Source organism: Eptesicus fuscus, chromosome 7 (assembly GCF_027574615.1).
Source record: "Eptesicus fuscus isolate TK198812 chromosome 7, DD_ASM_mEF_20220401, whole genome shotgun sequence".
NCBI classification, from domain to species: Eukaryota; Metazoa; Chordata; class Mammalia; order Chiroptera; family Vespertilionidae; genus Eptesicus; species Eptesicus fuscus.
The window spans coordinates 58212242-58229941 of NC_072479.1; the positions used below are offsets into that span (position 1 = coordinate 58212242).

The window sequence follows — 17700 nt, forward strand, 5'->3', positions numbered from 1 at the left end:
GGGCCTCGGGGTGGTCCTGAGGGGCCTCAGGGTGGTCTTGGGGTGACCTCAGGGTGGTCCTGAGGGGCCCGGGGTGGTCTTGGGGCGACCTCGGGGTGGTCCTGAGCGGCCTCAAGGTGGTCTTGGGGCGACCTCGGGGTGGTCCTGAGGGGCCTCGGGGTGGTCTTGGGGCGACCTCAGGGTGGTCCTGAGGGGCCCCGGGGTGGTCTTGGGGCGACCTCAGGGTGGTCCTGAGGGGCCTCGGGGTGGTCTTGGGGCGACCTCAGGGTGGTCCTGAGGGGCCCGGGGTGGTCCTGAGGGGCCTCAGGGTGGTCTTGGGGCGACCTCGGGGTTGTCCTGAGGGGCCTCAGGGTGGTCTTGGGGCGACCTCGGGGTTGTCCTGAGGGGCCTCAGGGTGGTCTTGGGGCGACCTCGGGGTTGTCCTGAGGGGCCTCAGGGTGGTCTTGGGGCGGCCTCAGGGTGGTCTTGGGGCGACCTCAGGGTGGTCCTGAGGGGCCTTGGGGTGGTCCTGAGGGGCCTCGGGGTGGTCTTGGGGCGACCTCAGGGTGGTCCTGAGGGGCCTCGGGGTGGTCCTGAGGGGCCTCGGGGTGGTCTTGGGGCGACCTCAGGGGTGGTCTTGGGGCGACCTCAGGGTGGTCCTGAGGGGCCTCGGGGTGGTCTTGGGGCGACCTCGGGGTGGTCCTGAGGGGCCTCGGGGTGGTCCTGAGGGGCCTCGGGGTGGTCCTGAGGGACCTCGGGGTGGTCCCGAGGGGCCCGGGGTGGACAAGCCCAGCCCCGCAGGGGCAGCGCCCGCAGGGGGAAGTGGGAGGCCCGCCCACCGGCGGATGCGAGGCATGCTGGGAACCGCACTTCCTCCCCAGGAGCCTCCAGAAAGCCACAGGCTCTCGGTCAGGGCCGCCGCCCCCAGGGAACCGACAGGATGGCGGAGGGCAAGGCCGGCGGTGCTGCGGGCCTGTTCGCCAAGCAGGTGCAGAAGAAGTTCAGCAGGGCCCAGGAGAAGGTAAGCCGCCTCGCCGCCCGTCCGCCCGCCAGGAGCCGAGGCCCGGGGCCCGGTGCGGCGAGAGGGGCGGCCCGGGTGCTCCGGGGCCCCGAGGCCTGGGCTGCAGAGAAGGGTCTCCGGCCTCCTCCGGGAAGCAGGAGCGGGGAGTGGGTGTCTACACCAGGCAGACTCTAGAGAGAGAGAGGAAGAGCATCACCCCATCTTGGGCAAGGATGAGGGACGCTGAGACCGCTGTCTTTCTCAGGAAGCCTAACGCTCAGGCTGACCCAGGAGAGATGAAGGGAAGGAACTAACATTGGGGGCTGCTGGGTAGCAGTTTTGACCCTGTCCATCCAGCAGGGATGGTATTTTACAGATGATGGCATTGATGGTTCCAAGGAGGTGATTCCCTCAGAGTCATAAGACAGAAGTGAGTGCCGCCGGGCGGCTTGGACTGGGAGTCCAAGGACTAGGTCATTCTGCGTGAGTCTCTGTGTCTGACGCCGCCTGGCCTCTGGGTGCAGTTCAGGCTGTTGTAAGAGTGGCCCGTATCTGCTTCCTGCACCGTCCAGGCTGGTGACGGTGCTTCTCTCTTTGCATGGTGCCCTGGGCTGGCTCTTGGTGGCCCTACTCCAGCCCTAGCATTTAGGCAGGTTGTCTGTCTGTACCTGGCCCACCTGTGTAGATGATGTGGACACTTCCCGACACATGTAATGGCATTCTTGTTTCTACCTACCCAGAGTATTTCCTTTGCCTCTAACCTCAACTTCTGCTCCCGCCGTCAGCACTCTGGTAGGTGAGATGGTATGGGAAGATGAATAAGCCAGAAGAAAAGGGGGAGGGAGCGATAAGGACCTGACATAGAACTGTGGTTTTCGAAGGGTCCGTGGGCTTAGAAGCATTTGGATGAATACCACATGCTTAAGAACTGAAATATTTTTGTAATCTTCTAAAAGCAGAGCACTGGCCTGGGTCCTGGAAGGATTAAAGGCAACCAGCTCTCCCACATGAGATTATCAACGGAGAATTGATGGAATGTAGATAGAGCGCCTGTCTTTTAAGAAGCTCACAGTGGAAGAGGGGAGGCAGGGAAGAAGCTGGTTCATGCGAAAAAGCAGAGGAAAAGGGACATTGTGTGGCTAGACTGTTGCATCACCTTGCTGCCCTAACTTCACCTTGATCATGGTTTCAGCCTTCAAAAGGCTGTCTTGTTACAGATCAGACACATAGAGATCAGAGTCTATGGGGAAGGTCTGGTTAGAAACAGTGTGGAGAAACAGGAGGTACTAGAGAAGAGGGGAAGGCTAGCTATACTAGTGGTTTGAAAAACAAAAAGAAAACCCAAAAGATAAAAACTGTGGATAATAGTTATTTTTAAAAGATAGAGAAATTGACTTTAACTCACTCTTTCACCTTCTGTCCTCATCCAGACTATCATCAACACTATGCCCTTGCTTTGGGATTTCTCTCCTTTTTTTAAGCATGGAGTCCTAAGCCTTAGGTAAATAATGTCCCTGCTCTGCCCACTTCAGATTCTGCATTTGTAAAATGAGAGATTTGGTGTTCAGTGATTTGGAAACTCAACATGGTAAGGACACTAAAGTGAGAAGAGGAGAGAGGGCTCCTTGAACCACAGCGTCAAATGCCTCCCAGAGGGAGAACCAGCTGCCCAGGTACACACTGTTCTTTGTGGTCTGAACCCTGAGAAGGCAGAGTGAGGAACAAACTCAGATCTGCCCTGGGGAATTCCCAAGTTGTTGCAGAAAACAAGAAAATATTCTGAACTTAGACAGAAGGGCAGGCAGAAATTGGACAGTTCAGTTGGCACCTTAACGATAGTGGATACTCAATGGATAGAGTGGGAACGGCCTGGGATGTGGGCAGGAGTTCGGCTTACTCAGCCTGCCAGAGTTCTTGAGTCTTGGGAAGTTATTTTTATTTTTCTATTGTTGAATGTGAAGTTATTGAAGACAAGATAAAGACGGTGAAAGTTACAGTCAAAAGAAAGGACTCCCTAGGAAACTTTGCAATCTTTCTATAAGCAGTTGGCTGTAATCTTCTCAGTAGTATGTAATAGCTAACATGTCAAATAGTCAAATGTGTCAAATATCAAGTGCCCACTAAGAAAGACATGATCTTTCCCTTTATGGAGCCAACATAGCTATAATAAGATTTCACTTCATCTTTTTAACCCTTAAGCACGTTATTAGTATCCCAATTTTAGAAATGAGGAAACAAGGCTCAAAGGAGATTAGCATGTGGCAGAACTATCACTGGAACCCAGGTGCCTTGCCTTTGGATGCCAAACTCAGGCTGCTCTCTTTACAAGGTTCCCGATAAACCACTTGGACATCTGTGCCTCCCCACTTCCTGCTGGCCTGCCCACTTCCTTCCTATCTTTTCTCAGGAGCAAAGCTGGGAGTAGGAACACCTTTTGCTCAGACCACCTCCTCTGAAAAACTAGGAGTGAAGGTCTGGTGACTGTTAAACGCAATGGAGGTGAAGCATTCTTGTGTTATTTTCCAGTTCCCATCCAGACTCAACATGAGACCATTCAAACTGGCTTTATTGTGTTTTTACAAGATGACACATTTTCACATTTCACTCTAATGCTTTCACCAACTGTTTGTGACATCTCTGTGGAAAACTCAGCTCTCTAACTCCCCACTCCTTTGTTGCTCTTTTCCCTCTGTTGACTTTTATTCAACATGTATCTCAGATGGTTCAATCAATATTTAGAGAAAAACTCTTTTGTCCAGGATACCTGGCTAGACGTCTATCAGGAGGGAATTTAGATATGAGTAAGAGGCATTTTTGCCTGCCCGAAGCTTACAATCCAGTTTTTTGTTTGTTTGTTTGTTTGTTTGTTTTTTAAAGGTAAAATAAGTGACCTGAGAGAGCTGCACCTCTGTGGGAATTCAGAGGACAGTAAGATTGAGGAGAATTGAGGGAGGTTTTGTAGGGGAGTCTGAATTTGAAATAGGAATTATGGCTAATTAGTAGTTCCTCAGGCAAGAGATGAGGAATGCCAGCATGAGCCAGGCGTGGCTTCTGGAAATCCTTTTAGGCAAGGAGCGGTGGGATAAAAGGCTGGGAAGTATATTAGGGCCATATTAAAGAGAGCCTACTGTAGCATATATCCTGAAAATAAAATTTCTTACATAACTACAGTATCATTATCGCACCTAGGAAAACAAATTTAACAAAATTTCATATCTCATGTGCAGGCCCTACTCAAATTACCCCAACTGAGAGAATTAACTCAAGATATACTAGTATGTGATTATGGGGAAGGGTCATGGTGAGGAACTATAGGCAACAAACATATCTGCAGTGATTTTTTTTTTAAAGCTTTACCCTCCCACTTCAACTTACACAGAATGTAAATCAATGAACACTAGAATATTCTTTACCTGTTTCACCAAGTGTTAACATTTTGCCACATTTACTTTCTCTCTTGTCCCTGCTCTTTCTCCCTAAGTATCTATATTCTAACTTCCCAGCTGCTAAGCCAGACAAACTGGGTCAGAATTCTCAGTGCAGGACTTCAGGGATTGGCATTACGTGGGCCTTTACTAGGAAGTGATCCTGAGATAGAATTTACTAATTCTTTCAACAAACATCTGTGGAGCATGTGTACACGCACTTCCCTCAAGGAACTCTGGTTAAGAAAGAACATCTACAACATAGTATAAGTGTCTATGTTCCTGGCCCCATTTCTTATGGCAACAAATGACTTTGGGCCCAGGACATGTTTCCAGGGTGATAATACTCATCTTTTCAGTTTCAGAATTGAAGGTGGGAGTGTTCCCTCAGCACACACACTCCCACACCTCCCAAGCCTTTTTGCCTTGAGCCTTTTGGGGATTGGGAACATAGGTCTGCTTTGTAGTTTGCCACGGTGATTCCAGCCTCAGTGGACTCCTCTATCCTTTCAGCCTCCTCCACCAAAGAAGAATTATGCCCCAAACAAAGGAAGGGAGGGGTAGCAGGAAGGAAGTGAGGGCTGTGTTAATCACTAAACAAGGTGGTTTTGCAACTTTCTTAGGGGGATGGGGATAGGGTGGAGCCAAGGAAGATGGCCTACTCTGCACAACCAGGGCTGGGTGTTAAGGTGGAGTTAGAGACAGACAAACATATAAGGTTAAACTGAAAAGGAAATAGGGAAGGGGTGGAACTAGACATAGTGATAGTGGGTTTGTTTTGAGTACTCACCTTAGGGCAGCACTGTGAAAGCAATTTATATGTATAATATTCATTTCTGCCGTCAACCCCAGGAGTTACTATTATCTTAATGGGGAAAGGGAGGCCTGTAAACTGAGGCTCCAGAGTTTAAGTGATTTGCCCAAAGGCATATATCCAGTAAGTGGAAAGGCCAAGATGGGGGCATACATTTATCTGTCTGATTCCAGAGTCCTTGATCTTAACCATTATAGAGAAAGCTCCAGAAGTGAGAGACACTAACCCCAGGATTAAGAATAGAGTCTTCCTGCCCTAGCTGATTTGGCTCAGTGGATAGAGTGTCCGCCTGAGGACTAAAGAGTCCCTGGTTCAATTCTGGCCAAGGGCACATGCCCCGATTGCAGGCTCGACCCCCCACAGTAGGGGGCATGCAGGAGGCAGCCAATCAGTGATTCTCTGTCATCATTGATGTTTCTATCTCTCTATCGCTCTCCCTTCCTCTGAAATCAATACAAATATTTTTTAAATATATTTTTATTGATTTCTTACAGAGAGGAAAGGAGAGGGATAGAGAGTTAGAAACATCGATAAGAGAGAAACATCGATCAGCTGCCTCCTGCACACCTCCCACTGGGGATGTGCCTGCAATCAAGGTACATGCCCTTGACCGGAATCGAACCTGGGACCTTTCAGTCCACAGGCCAATGCTCTATCCACTGAGCCAAACCAGTTAGGGCCAATAAAAATATTTTTAATAAAATAAAAATAAATAGGAAAGTATCCTCCAGTGAGAATTAATAAAAATTAAAAAATCTTAATTAAAGGCCCAGTATTTGTCCTCTCCTGTATCAGTCTTACTCTCCTTCCTGTTATAAGTATTAAGTATCTATTTGCTGGATACTGAGAAATCTAGATAAGTAAGGCAAGTACCCAATCCTCAGGGAGCTCACAATTTAGAAAGAGTCATAGATAGATAAATACAAAATAATAAAAGAGTAACAGAAGTGCATATAAGGTACAGAAGTTGTAAGTGCTTAGGAGGGAGTGATTAACTTGATTAATAAGATGAAGTAGATGTGATTAAGTGTCACAAAGAATATAAATTATGAATTGAGTTTTTTAGATAGTGGCCTGACAGCCAAGGTGGGGAAGAACATTCCAGAAAGAGGACACAGCATCTACAATAAGCAGAAATATGGCTTATTCAGGAAACTAATAAAGTGTTGGGGAGGGGGGGTGCGGGGAGACCTACAGGAAGAAGGAACTATGAGAGCTGAGGCTAAGTGAGTAGTGAGATCATTGAGACCTGCATGCATGCTAGAGCTTGAACTATAACTTACAGAAACATAATGGGTATGTAATAACAATTTGTTGAGAAGGTAAATGGAGAATCATTAGAAGGTTTTAAGTAGCAGCATGATAGGCAGACCAGGTGAGAAACAATCGGGGCCGGGGCTGAAGCTATGGCAATGAGACTAGAAAGCGTGGGATGATTTTCAGAGATGGGCGTGTTGAGGGATTCGATGAAGGAGGTGAGAGAGAAGGAATTGAGGGCAGGAAACTCCTGATATTCCAACTTGGACCTAGGGTTGGTGGTACCTCCTTCCAAAATGGGTTACAGATAGAAGAGGCAGGACTTTCTTATTTGTTTATGTGAGTGTCCCCTATGAAAACAGGTACTGTAAATTTTTCACTTCCATCTCCTTTTCATTAGTGCCGAGACCAGAATAATATTTAGCTCTCGGGTTCCCAGTGGAGAGGAAATAAACATAGATAGCATTAATTTTTAGCTGAGTTTTAAATGCATTTTACCAGGGCTTCTTAAAATAGGGCCCTCATAAGAGAGGAGTCTCCTGCCCACCTCTCTGACCTCATCTATTCTAGAGGAACCTGGGCTATGGCTGAAAGAGAGTTTCTCAATTGAAAAATGTCTTTAAGGCTCATTTTACTAGGTATATCTTTAAAAGCCATGCACATTTTACTTTTTGTTGTTGTTGTTAATCCGTACTGAGGATATATTTTTTTTCCATTGATTTGTAGAAAGAGTAAAAGGGAAAAGGAGGAGGAGAAGAAGCAGGAGGAGGAGGAGGAGGAGGAAGAGGAGGGAGAAACATATTAGTTGGTTGCCTCCAGCATGCACCCCAACCCGAGGCCAGGCGTCAACCTGCAACCCTGTCCTAGCCACTTTGGCTCAGTGGATAGAGTGTCAGCCTGTGGCCTAGAGGGTCCTGGGTTCGATTCTGATCAAGGGCACATTCCCAGCAGGGTGTGCAGGAAGCAGCCCACCAATGGTTCTCTCTCATCATTGATGTTTCTATCTCTCTCTCCCTCTCCCTCCCTCTCTGAAATCAATAAAAATATATTTAAAAACAAACAAACAACAACAACAAAAATCCTGTAACCCAGGTACGTGCCCCTGACTGGGACTCAAACCTGTGACCTTTCAGTGCGCAGTCCATGCTCTATCCACTGAACCACACCGGCCTGCATATTAATTTTTGTTTTAATATAATACTTTCCCCATCCCCCTGCAAAGAACAGTGTAAATAACAATGTAATTCCAGGAACATATACCTTATTATTTTGGGCTTTATATATATCCTCTAGCACACTGCTGCATATCCTTAAGAGTATCCAATGTGAAAAGAGCCATAAAATATGATTATGTATTCAACAATATGCTATATATCTAATTCTGTTGAGTACAGTGGCCCTTTAGTTGGATCTAAAACTCTGAGAGAAGCCAGGGACATGTGACGCCAACAGATAAGAGAGACTTGACTATACTGTATATAACCTTATGGGCCTCTCTGACTTATATCCCCAGGTACTGCAGAAGTTGGGGAAAACTGTGGAAACCAAAGATGAACGGTTTGAACAAAGTGCCAACAACTTTTACCATCAACAGGTAATCTGGAGGTGGGGAAGGGAAGTTTGGAGGGCTGAGTGGTAGAGGAACAGCACGTTCTTCAAATCAGAAAGCACTCCTGGTAACTCATTTCCCCAGGTGTAAGGGCCTCGGTGCTGCTTATCCTTGTCCTGGAACCAGAGGAACTTACCTTTCCTGCTCCTGCTGACCCTGGGTTCTGGGGAGGGGTGAGCAGATAAGTGTTCTTTTCTCTTAGTGGTTCCCCTAGGGCACCGTGGCATCACTAGGTCCTTAGACAAAATCAAAACGAGCCCCTGTCACCTTATTTACTTCCCAGGGTGCCTCTCTTCCACCCTAGGACTCTTCTTATCTCAATAGCCTCATGTTTTCCTTGTGGCCTCTTTGTTCACTACATCTACATACCCTACTTAAACCCTTTATTCTAAAATAATAGCTCCATCTTTTCACCTGTCATTCTCACCAACACCTTCTGTTCTCACTGTTCCTTCTGTCTTCACTGGATAGTATGGGTAATTTTATGTAGAAAATTTATGTTAACAAATAGATAACAGAGGTTTAACTTTCCATGGGATATCTGATTTTTCATCTCCATGTGCCAGGCACCATGCACAGTGCTTTACACACATCTCATTTAATTCTTACATTAGTCTTGAAGATTGTGACCCCCTCTTTTAATAGAAAGGAGTTGTTAACTTAAACAAATATCCAGTTACATTGCAGATTCCCCTACTACACTGCCTTACTTCAGACACCAGACACAAACTCCAGAGTTTTCTGGCCACCTGCATTTCTGACCAACTGGCTATAAATTTTGGGCTTCTTACTAGATGCTCAGCTTCCATAATTTGCTAGAATGATTCACAGAACTTAGGAAAGTGTTCTAGGTATAATTACAATGTTATTATAAAGAATACAAGTCAAGACCGGCCAAATGAAGACATATATGGTGAGGTCTGGGAGGGTCCCAAATGTGAAGCTTCTGTGTCCACAAGACATATCACCCTCCCAACAAACTGATCTAGAATTACCAACCAAGGAATCTCACCTGAGCTTCAGGTGTCTATACAGTTTTTTTGTTTGTTTGTTTGTTTTTAAAAATATATTTTATTGATTTTCTACAGAGAGGAAGAGAGAGGGATAGAGAGTTAGAAACATCCATGAGAGAGAAACATCGTTCAGCTGCCTCTTGCACACCCCCTACTGGGGATGTGCCCGCAACCGAGGTACATGCCCTTGACCGGAATCGAACCTGGGACCCCTGAGTCTGCAGGCCGACGCTCTATCCACTGAGCCAAACCAGTTTCGGCTATACAGTTTTTATTGTGATTTCATTGCATAGTAAATCATTGGCCATGTGATTGAACTTAATCTCTAGTGTCTCTCTCCTACCTTGGACTGATATCACCTGTCACAGAGCACTAACCCTCTAATTCATGGTTCATCTTTCCAGCCTGAACTGCTACTGTCCTGAGGTATGATCTGAGAGGCCCACCATGAATAATAAAGACACTCCTATTACTCAGGAAATCCCAAATATTTGGAATTTACTTCCCAGGAACCAGGGACAAAAACCAGCCAAAATATTTTTTAAAATATTTTTTTATTGTTTTCAGAGAGGAAGGAAGAGGGAGATAGAGATGGAAACATCAATGATGAGAGAGAATCATTGATTGACTGCCTCCTGCATGCCCCCTACTGGGGATCAGGGCCACATGTGCCCTTAACTGGAATTGAACCTGAGACCTTTCAGTCCACAGGCTGACGCTCTATCTACTGAGCCAAACCAGCTAGGGCATAGCCAAAATTTTTATTGTTCAACATCAGTTAGTCAAATTATCCTATATAATAAAAGGGTAATATGCAAATCGACCAAACGGCAGAACAACCAGTCACTATGACATGCACTGACCACCAGGGGACAGATGCTCAACACAGGAGCTGTCCCCAGCCTGCAGACCCCGATCGCCTGATGGGGAACAGGGAACCAGGGGTGGGTGGTGATGGATGTGGGTGGTGCCAGGCCAAGGCCCCGCCCTACTGATTGCCCCACACACAGAGGGTGACCAGTGTCTGGGGACGGGGCCAATGAGTGGGCAGTATAGCCCACTTCTTGGTCCCTCCCCCCGGCCGGCAGGCTCTGATTGCCCGATGGTGAACGGGAAACGGGGGGGGCGGGGGGGGGGCAGGGCCAACTGCCAGCAGGCAAGGAAGATGGCCCTGATCGCAGGCCAGGCCTAGGAACTGTACCCGTACACGAATTTCATGCACCAGGCCTCTAGTATGCAAAATAATTCTTTAAAATTATATTAAAAGGATATTAGCTATTATCTAACTCTGTAGTAGACTGTATCAGAATCATTTAGGAATATTTTAAAATGCAAGCTCATTGGTAGAAGGGCCTGGGAATCTGTACTTTTAAGCTTGCTTTAATGGAAAATTTCATACATACACAAAGATAGAAAAACTTGTGTAATGGATCCATATGTACCCATTGCTCAACTTTGATCATTTAACTCCTGGGAATCTTGTTTCATCTGGCTCCACCACTTTCCCCCATCTTTGATCATTATGAAGCAAATTCTAGGTATATTATTTGTCTATAAAATTTCAACAGGCCAAGTGGCCAGCTATACTAATAAAAGGGTAATATGCAAATTGGTCATGACACCCTCACAGTAACAACCAAACAGCAGGCTGCGTGGGTGACCAGGCCAGCAGGGGGGTTAGTGAGGATGACCAAACGACTGACCAGCAGGCTGTGTGGGGCAACCAGGCCGGCAGGGGGGTTAGCGAGGGATGACCAAATGACTAACCAGCAGGCTGCGTGGGGCCACAAGTCCGGCAGGGGGGGCAGTGAGGGGTGACCAGGATGGCAGAGGGGGGGGGGGGGCAGTGGGGGTGACCAGGCCAGGAGGGAGCAGTTAGGGGTGGGGGGGGGGGGCAGTGAGGGGCGATCAGCCTGGCAGGCAGAGGCGGTTAGGGGTGATCAGGCTGGCATGAGGGGGCAGTTAGGGGCGATCAGGCAGGCAGGCAGGTGAGCAGTTATGAGCCAGCGGTCCCAGATTGTGAGAGGGATGTCTGACTGCCAGTTTTGGCCCGATCCCTAAGGATCGGGCCGAAACCGGTAGTTGTACATCCCCCAAGGGGTCCCAGATTGGAGAGGATCTGGTCTGGGCTGAGGGGACCCCCGACCCCATGCACGAATTTAGTGCACTGGGCCTCTGATCAGTATATAAGAGGATAAAAAAGCTGTGGTACATTTACACAATGGAATACTATGCAGCTATAAAAAAAAGGATCTCTTACCCTTGAGACAGCATGGATAGACCTGGAGATTATTATGCTAAATGAAATAAGCCAATCAGAGAAAGACAAATATCACATGATCTTATTTATTTGTGGACTCTAATGAACAAAATAAACTGACAAATGAAATAGGTCCAGAGACATGGAAGCATGGAACAGACTGACAGATCTCAGAGGGAAAAGGAGAGTTGGGGGAAGAGGGGAAAGGAGATTAACCAAAGAACTTGGTTACTAGAGACCCATTGCATGAAATTCATGCACTGCGGGGGGGAGGGTCCCTCAGCCCAGCCTGCATCCTCTCACAGTCCAGGACTCCTTGGAGAATGTCCACCTGCCAGCTTAGGCTCACTCCCAGGGGGAGCAGGCCTGAGCCAGCAGTTGGACATCCTTCTCGCAGTCTGGGACCCCTCGCTCCTTACCGCCCGCCTGCTTGCTTCTCCTTACAACTCAGCTCGCTGCTCCTTAGCGCTGCCGTGGAGGCGGGAGAGGCTCCCACCTCTGCTGCTGCACTCACCAGCCATAAGCCCAGCTTCTGGCTGAGCGGTGCTCCTTTTATGGGAGCGCACTGACCACCAGGGGGCAGCTCCTGTGTTGAGTATCTGCCCCCTGGTGGTCAGTACACATCATAGCGACCAGTCGTTCTGGTTGTTCCACTGTAACGGTCGCTTAGGCTTTTATTATATAGATATGTATAGATAGCCCATGGACACAGATAATAGTGAGGTAAAGGTCTGGGGTGGGGCGGGAACCGGGTGTAGGAGGGCAAAGGGAATAAAATGGGGAACATTTGTAATACTCTAAACAATAAAAATAAAATTTTTAAAAATTATATTATCAACCTCTAAAGATAAGGACTCTTTTAAAATATAATCACCTACCTGGCTGGTGTCTCTCTGGTTAGAGCAGAGCATCAGCCCGAGCACTGAAGGGTCTCAGGTTGGATTCCTGGTCAAGGGCAGGTACCTGGGTTGCAGGTTCACTCCCTGCCCCCGGTTGGGGCATGTGTGGGAGGCAACCAGTCAATATGGCTCTCTCGCATCAATGTTTCTCTCCACCCTCTCTCTTTCTCCCCCTCCCTCCCTTCCACTCTCTCTTAAAAAAAAAAAAAAAAAGCAATGGAAAAAATATCCAGTGATATACAATCACCTAAAATATTTTATTTGCACCTAAAAATATTTTTCTGTAAACATTTACTCATAACAAATCAGAAAGTACATCAATAAAAAAATTAATTTAAAAATAATTATGTTTATATTGTGTTTTATATCCTTACAGTTATTTTGCTATATATGTGTATGATCTCTAAATATATCCACTATAAAGAAAAGAGGTTTGCAAAAGTGAAATTATTCCATTTATATGGTTTTATAACTTGCCTTTTTCACTTAACAGAATAACACAAATATCTTTTCAGATAGATCATGTTGACTATCCCACTAAAACATATGTAAAAAAAAAAATGTCTTGCCCTAGCCGGCTTGGCTCAGTGGATAGAGCATCGGCCTACAGACTGAAGGGTCCCGGGTTCGATTCCGGCCAAGGGCACATGCCTGGGTTTCGGGCTCGATCCCCAGTGGGGGGCGTGCAGGAGGCAGCCAATCAATGATTCCCTCTCATCATTGATGTTTCTATCTCTCTCTCCTTCTCCCTTCCTCTCTGAAATCAATAAAGAAATATATATATTTTAAAAATGTCTTAGTGATATTTAAAAATATTAGCAATAACTTCTTAATATAAAATGTCCAGTCAGTGTTCACACTCCCTTAACCCTTTGTACTCGCTTGCTTTTTTTCTCGAGCTGCTACCGATGCTAACCGTGTCGAGTCACACTCGACATCCGAGTGCAAAAGGTTAATTGTCTTTTTTATAGTTTGTTTACATCAGCAACTGATTGACATGTTTAAATCTCTTAAAGTTAAATCCCTTAATCTGTAGGTTTCTAATCCCTCCCTTTGTAGATTATTTGCTGATGATACTAAATTGTTTTCTTATAGTCTAAATTTTGCTGATTGAATCCCCATGGTATGTTTAACATGTTCCTCTATCACTTGTATTTTCTGAAAATTAATAGTTAGATTTAGAGCCTTGATGAGAGTCATATTTTTGTTTTTGTTTCTTTTGGTTGGTGGCGAGAATATTTATTACTGTAGGTGTTCTATTCTCCCAGCTGGAGGCACATCATTATAGTTGTCTCCTTTTTTGTGTGATATTAAAAGCCATAGGTGATCATTAACTAGAGAATCTGTGTTTTACATTAAGCTCTCTAAGTAATTATGATGTAGCAGCTAGTCTGAGAACAGCATTTGGCAACCACTGATCTAGTCTAACTCCTTTGAGGGGAAAAAGGATCTGATTGAGAGGGAAATGATTTCATCAAGGTAACATAGCATACGAGTTGCAGGATTCAAACTTAAACCCTGTGCTTTTTCCCCTGTACCTCAATAGGAGGCCTCCCTGGGCCTTTTCTCAACTCCAGTTATTGTTCTACTTTCAACTCCAGGGTAAAAAGAACAGGAATCAGTACGGTGACACCCACTTTGAAAGGTTTCCAGCTCTTGGCCCATTCTGTCCCTCAGTCCTTTCTCTCCCTCTCTGCCTTGTAAGATGGTACTGCAATGGCAGATGTGTGGGTAGAAAGGATAAGAGATGTGATCATCAAGAAGAAAAAGAGTATCAGATGGACAATTCCCTCAGAATTCTCTCTGCGAGCCCACCAACTAAATGTCACTTGATAGGGGGAATATTTTTGAGAAATGAAATGGAGTTAGATTAGGAACAAGGAAAAACTTTTCTCCTGTGAGAATGCTGCACCTATTGTAACTCGTGTTTGAACAGGCTTGGAAAGTTCATTTAACAAACATTTATTTCATGAGTGCCTGCTGCATGTGGGTACTGGGCTGGATGCTGGGATTTCACAGATAAGAAACATACCTGCCCTCAAGGGTCTCACAGTTTAAGAAGAAAGAGAGTGATAATACAGTCAGGTCTGAGGCTGGACCTGGGGTGGCTAAGGCGAACAGGAGGAAAAAAGACAAGGCCAGAGATTGAAAGTTAAGTATTCTGGAAATTAGACCAGTTGGTCATGTGCCCTTTTCCTCAACCACAATCAACTTGTAGGTAAACTTCTTGTTAATAAATAAATATCACTCCCAAACTTTCCAACTTGATTTCAAGGCCTTGCACTTACCTACGTTCCTAATCAAATTTCCATAGGTAATTTTTCTTTGAGTGCTCTACTTGCTTCCCTCTTTTCTCTCTCTCCAAAACATATTATATAGGAAGAATTCCTTTTCCCAAGCAGTACTTTAACGCCTTATTTCTGGTAGTGAGAGCTGCTTCCAAATTATTGCCTTTAAAATCCAATCAAACAGTCTAGCTTTATCTTCCCCCTTCTGGACCTCCATTAGATCAAACACTTTCAGCACTTGCTCAGTGTTAGTCATGCTGTTTACTTATTTTGCTGAAAGTTTGGGTTTCTCTGGTCCATTTTTCTCCAGCAAGGAGGGAACCCCAGGACTGGGGCCTTCTTTATCCTCACTACCCCAGTCTCCTAGAGAACATAGCTCTCTGTTTATCTACCTGAGTGCTTAGGAGAAGCTTGCAGAGTGAGTGGTTCATTAACTGAGGGCTGGGACTGTTTGTATAAGGGATGGGAGGGACTAACTCAGACTGTTTATAGTGCTGCCAAGAATTGGACAAGGCTTCAGAGAGCAGAAGTGACACAAAGATTTAGAGCTAGACATCGCCTTACCCGGCATTTATAGATGAGGAAACTAAAGCCAGAGAAGCAGAATAACTTGCTAGTTGGTGGCAGAGACAAGTATTTGACTCCCAGACAAGTGAGAACCCGGGGTGATTTAGCCTGGAGACATTTCAGGGAAGACAGGTCAGAGAAATAAAATGACATTCAACACAGGCACTGGGGCGGTAGGGGCTTGCGGTGGGGGCTTGCCTGAGGTGGGAATGGCTGGGGGTGGCGCAGGGGCGGTCAGTTGGGGAAAAAGAAGACATATGTAAAACTTTAGACAGTAATAATTTTTTTTAAATGACATTCAGTGCTTTTCGCCACCCTGCATCCTACTACTACTGCATCTCCTCGAAGGAACAAGAGTGTAAAGAAAGAACTTTGAGGAGGCTTGATTCTAAAACACAAAAATGGATTTGGACTTTTGTGAGGTGTGATGGAGGGCAGAAGGCATTCACATTTTATGGACTATGGTATAAATAGTTCCCCCTAGTACTGAACAGTGTACATACAAACTGCACAATCATACATGGTAGCCTGATTATTGACCTGGTTTTTCAGGCCATGTAATATCCAATGGGATAAAAATTAAGAATTTTATTTATAGAAATTATGTAAGATAGTTTACCAGCTTTTGTTCCTCACGTATGTATTTTTCAGACCAAATCTTCATGGTGAAATAAAGAGTTGAGTCAGAGTTGTTTTCTTTCAAAAAATAAATTTAAATCCTTGTTAATTTCTATAATCAGAACTTTTTAAAACCTGGGTTATCACATTTGCAAAACTCTCAAACTTACACCTACCTACCATAGCCATGTTTAAAAGGTATTATGATTGGTGGGTTAGAAGAGATCAACCAAATAACTCATATGCATATATGCATAACTCATGGACACAGACAATAGGGTGGTGAAGGCCTGGGGTGGGGGTGGGAGTGGGCTAGAAAGGGTCAATGGGGGGAAAAGGGGGACATATGTAATACTTGCAACAATAAAGATTTTTAAACAAATATTATGTATATTTAACATGTTAGACTGTTAATGGAAAAAGCAAGGAGGAAGTGAGACATCCTTTCTGGTGAATGCTGAGTGTTTGAATTTTTTTTAACCTACCAAATTTGTCTCCATAATGCGATTGAAACACTTTCTCACGGTCAACAGTGACCTCCATTACCAAGTCCAGTAACTTTTACATATTCTTCCTGCATTCTAACCGCTCTGTAGCATCTGACTCTCTTTTTGGTCATTTCTCTAATGCTGTCTTTATTCTCATTTGCTATGACACACTACACAATCCCAGTTCTTCCCCCTCTCTGACAGGGTGTTAGACTACCTTGAGACTATCTTTGTTTCCATGTCCCTTGAGCCTGATATTCAGCCCCTTGAGGAGGACTATTAACCTGAAGAATGGTGAAAAGTTTGGACTGGCTTAGAGGAGAGCTCTGGAGGCAAGAAGATAAATGAAATAATTAGTCCAGTTTTCTTTATTTGACTGAGTAGATCTAGATTTTCTGCTAAAATTAAACAATAATGGTCTTTCCTTCAAAGTTGTACACAAAATTTTAATTTAAGTTGTTAGATAGAATTTTCCAGTTTTCTGTAAATTTTTTTATATGTTTGGCATGCTCAATAGCCTACCCAGTAATGAGCACAAGCAAATAAAACAAATGAACTAGTTCACAAGTATGTACTGAATAATGCATCTTAGCTCAGATACTTCATCACCTGAACTGGTAGGAGAATCACTCCTCTTTTTTTTTTTTCCTTCATGCCTATTTATTTATTTATTTTTTAAAATAATTCTTTATTGTTCAGATTATTACAGGTGTTCCTCTTTCCCCCCCGCCCCCATAGCTCCCCTCCACCTGATTCCCCATGCCCTTACCCCCCGCCACTGTCTTCATCCATAGGTATAAGATTTTTGTCCAATCTCTTCCCGCACCCCTCAGATCCCTGAGAATTGTCAGTCCACTCCCTTTCTATGTCCCTGATTCTGTTATATTCACCAGTCCATTCTGTTCTTCAGATTTTTTATTCACTTGATTTTTAGATTCACTTGTTGGTAGGTATGTATTTGATATCTTTTTGTTGTTCATAATTTTTACCTTTACCTTTTTCTTCTTCTTCCTCTTCTTAAAGAATACCTTTCAGCATTTCATGTAATCCTGGTTTGGTGGTGATGAACTCCTTTAGCTTTTTCTTGTCTGTGAAGCTCTTCGTCTGACCTTCAATTCTGAATGATAGCTTTGCTGGGTAGAGTAATCTTGGTTGTAGGTTCTTGCTGTTCATCACTTTGAATATTTCTTGCCACTCCCTTCTGGCCCGCATAGTTTCTGTTGAGAAATCAGCTGACAGTCGTATGGGTACTCCCTTGTAGGTAACTAACTTTTTCTCTTGCTGCTTTCAAGATTCTCTCTTTGTCTTTTGCCCTTGGCATTTTAATTATGATGTGTCTTGGTGTGGTCCTCTTTGGATTCCTCTTGTTTGGGGTTCTGTGCGCTTCCTGAACTTGTAAGTCTATTTCTTTCACCAGATCGGGAAAGTTTTCTGTCATTATTTCTTCCAATAGGCCTTCAGTATCCTGCTCTCTCTCTTCTTC

The 17700-nt window shown here is 45.1% G+C and overlaps 1 protein-coding gene across 2 annotated transcripts in view; it reads left to right on the forward strand.

The window, feature by feature from the left end:
* The first annotated feature begins 863 nt into the window (after positions 1-863).
* The window catches only part of BIN2 (bridging integrator 2), a 34236-nt gene continuing 17399 nt past the window's right edge, over positions 864-17700 (forward strand). For both annotated transcript variants that reach the window (XM_008140690.3, XM_028144385.2), the window contains exons 1-2: positions 864-1000; positions 7989-8069. In XM_008140690.3, coding sequence (XP_008138912.1) covers positions 920-1000; positions 7989-8069 — 162 coding nt within the window. In that variant the 5' untranslated portion in view covers positions 864-919. The remainder of the gene's footprint in view (positions 1001-7988; positions 8070-17700) is intronic.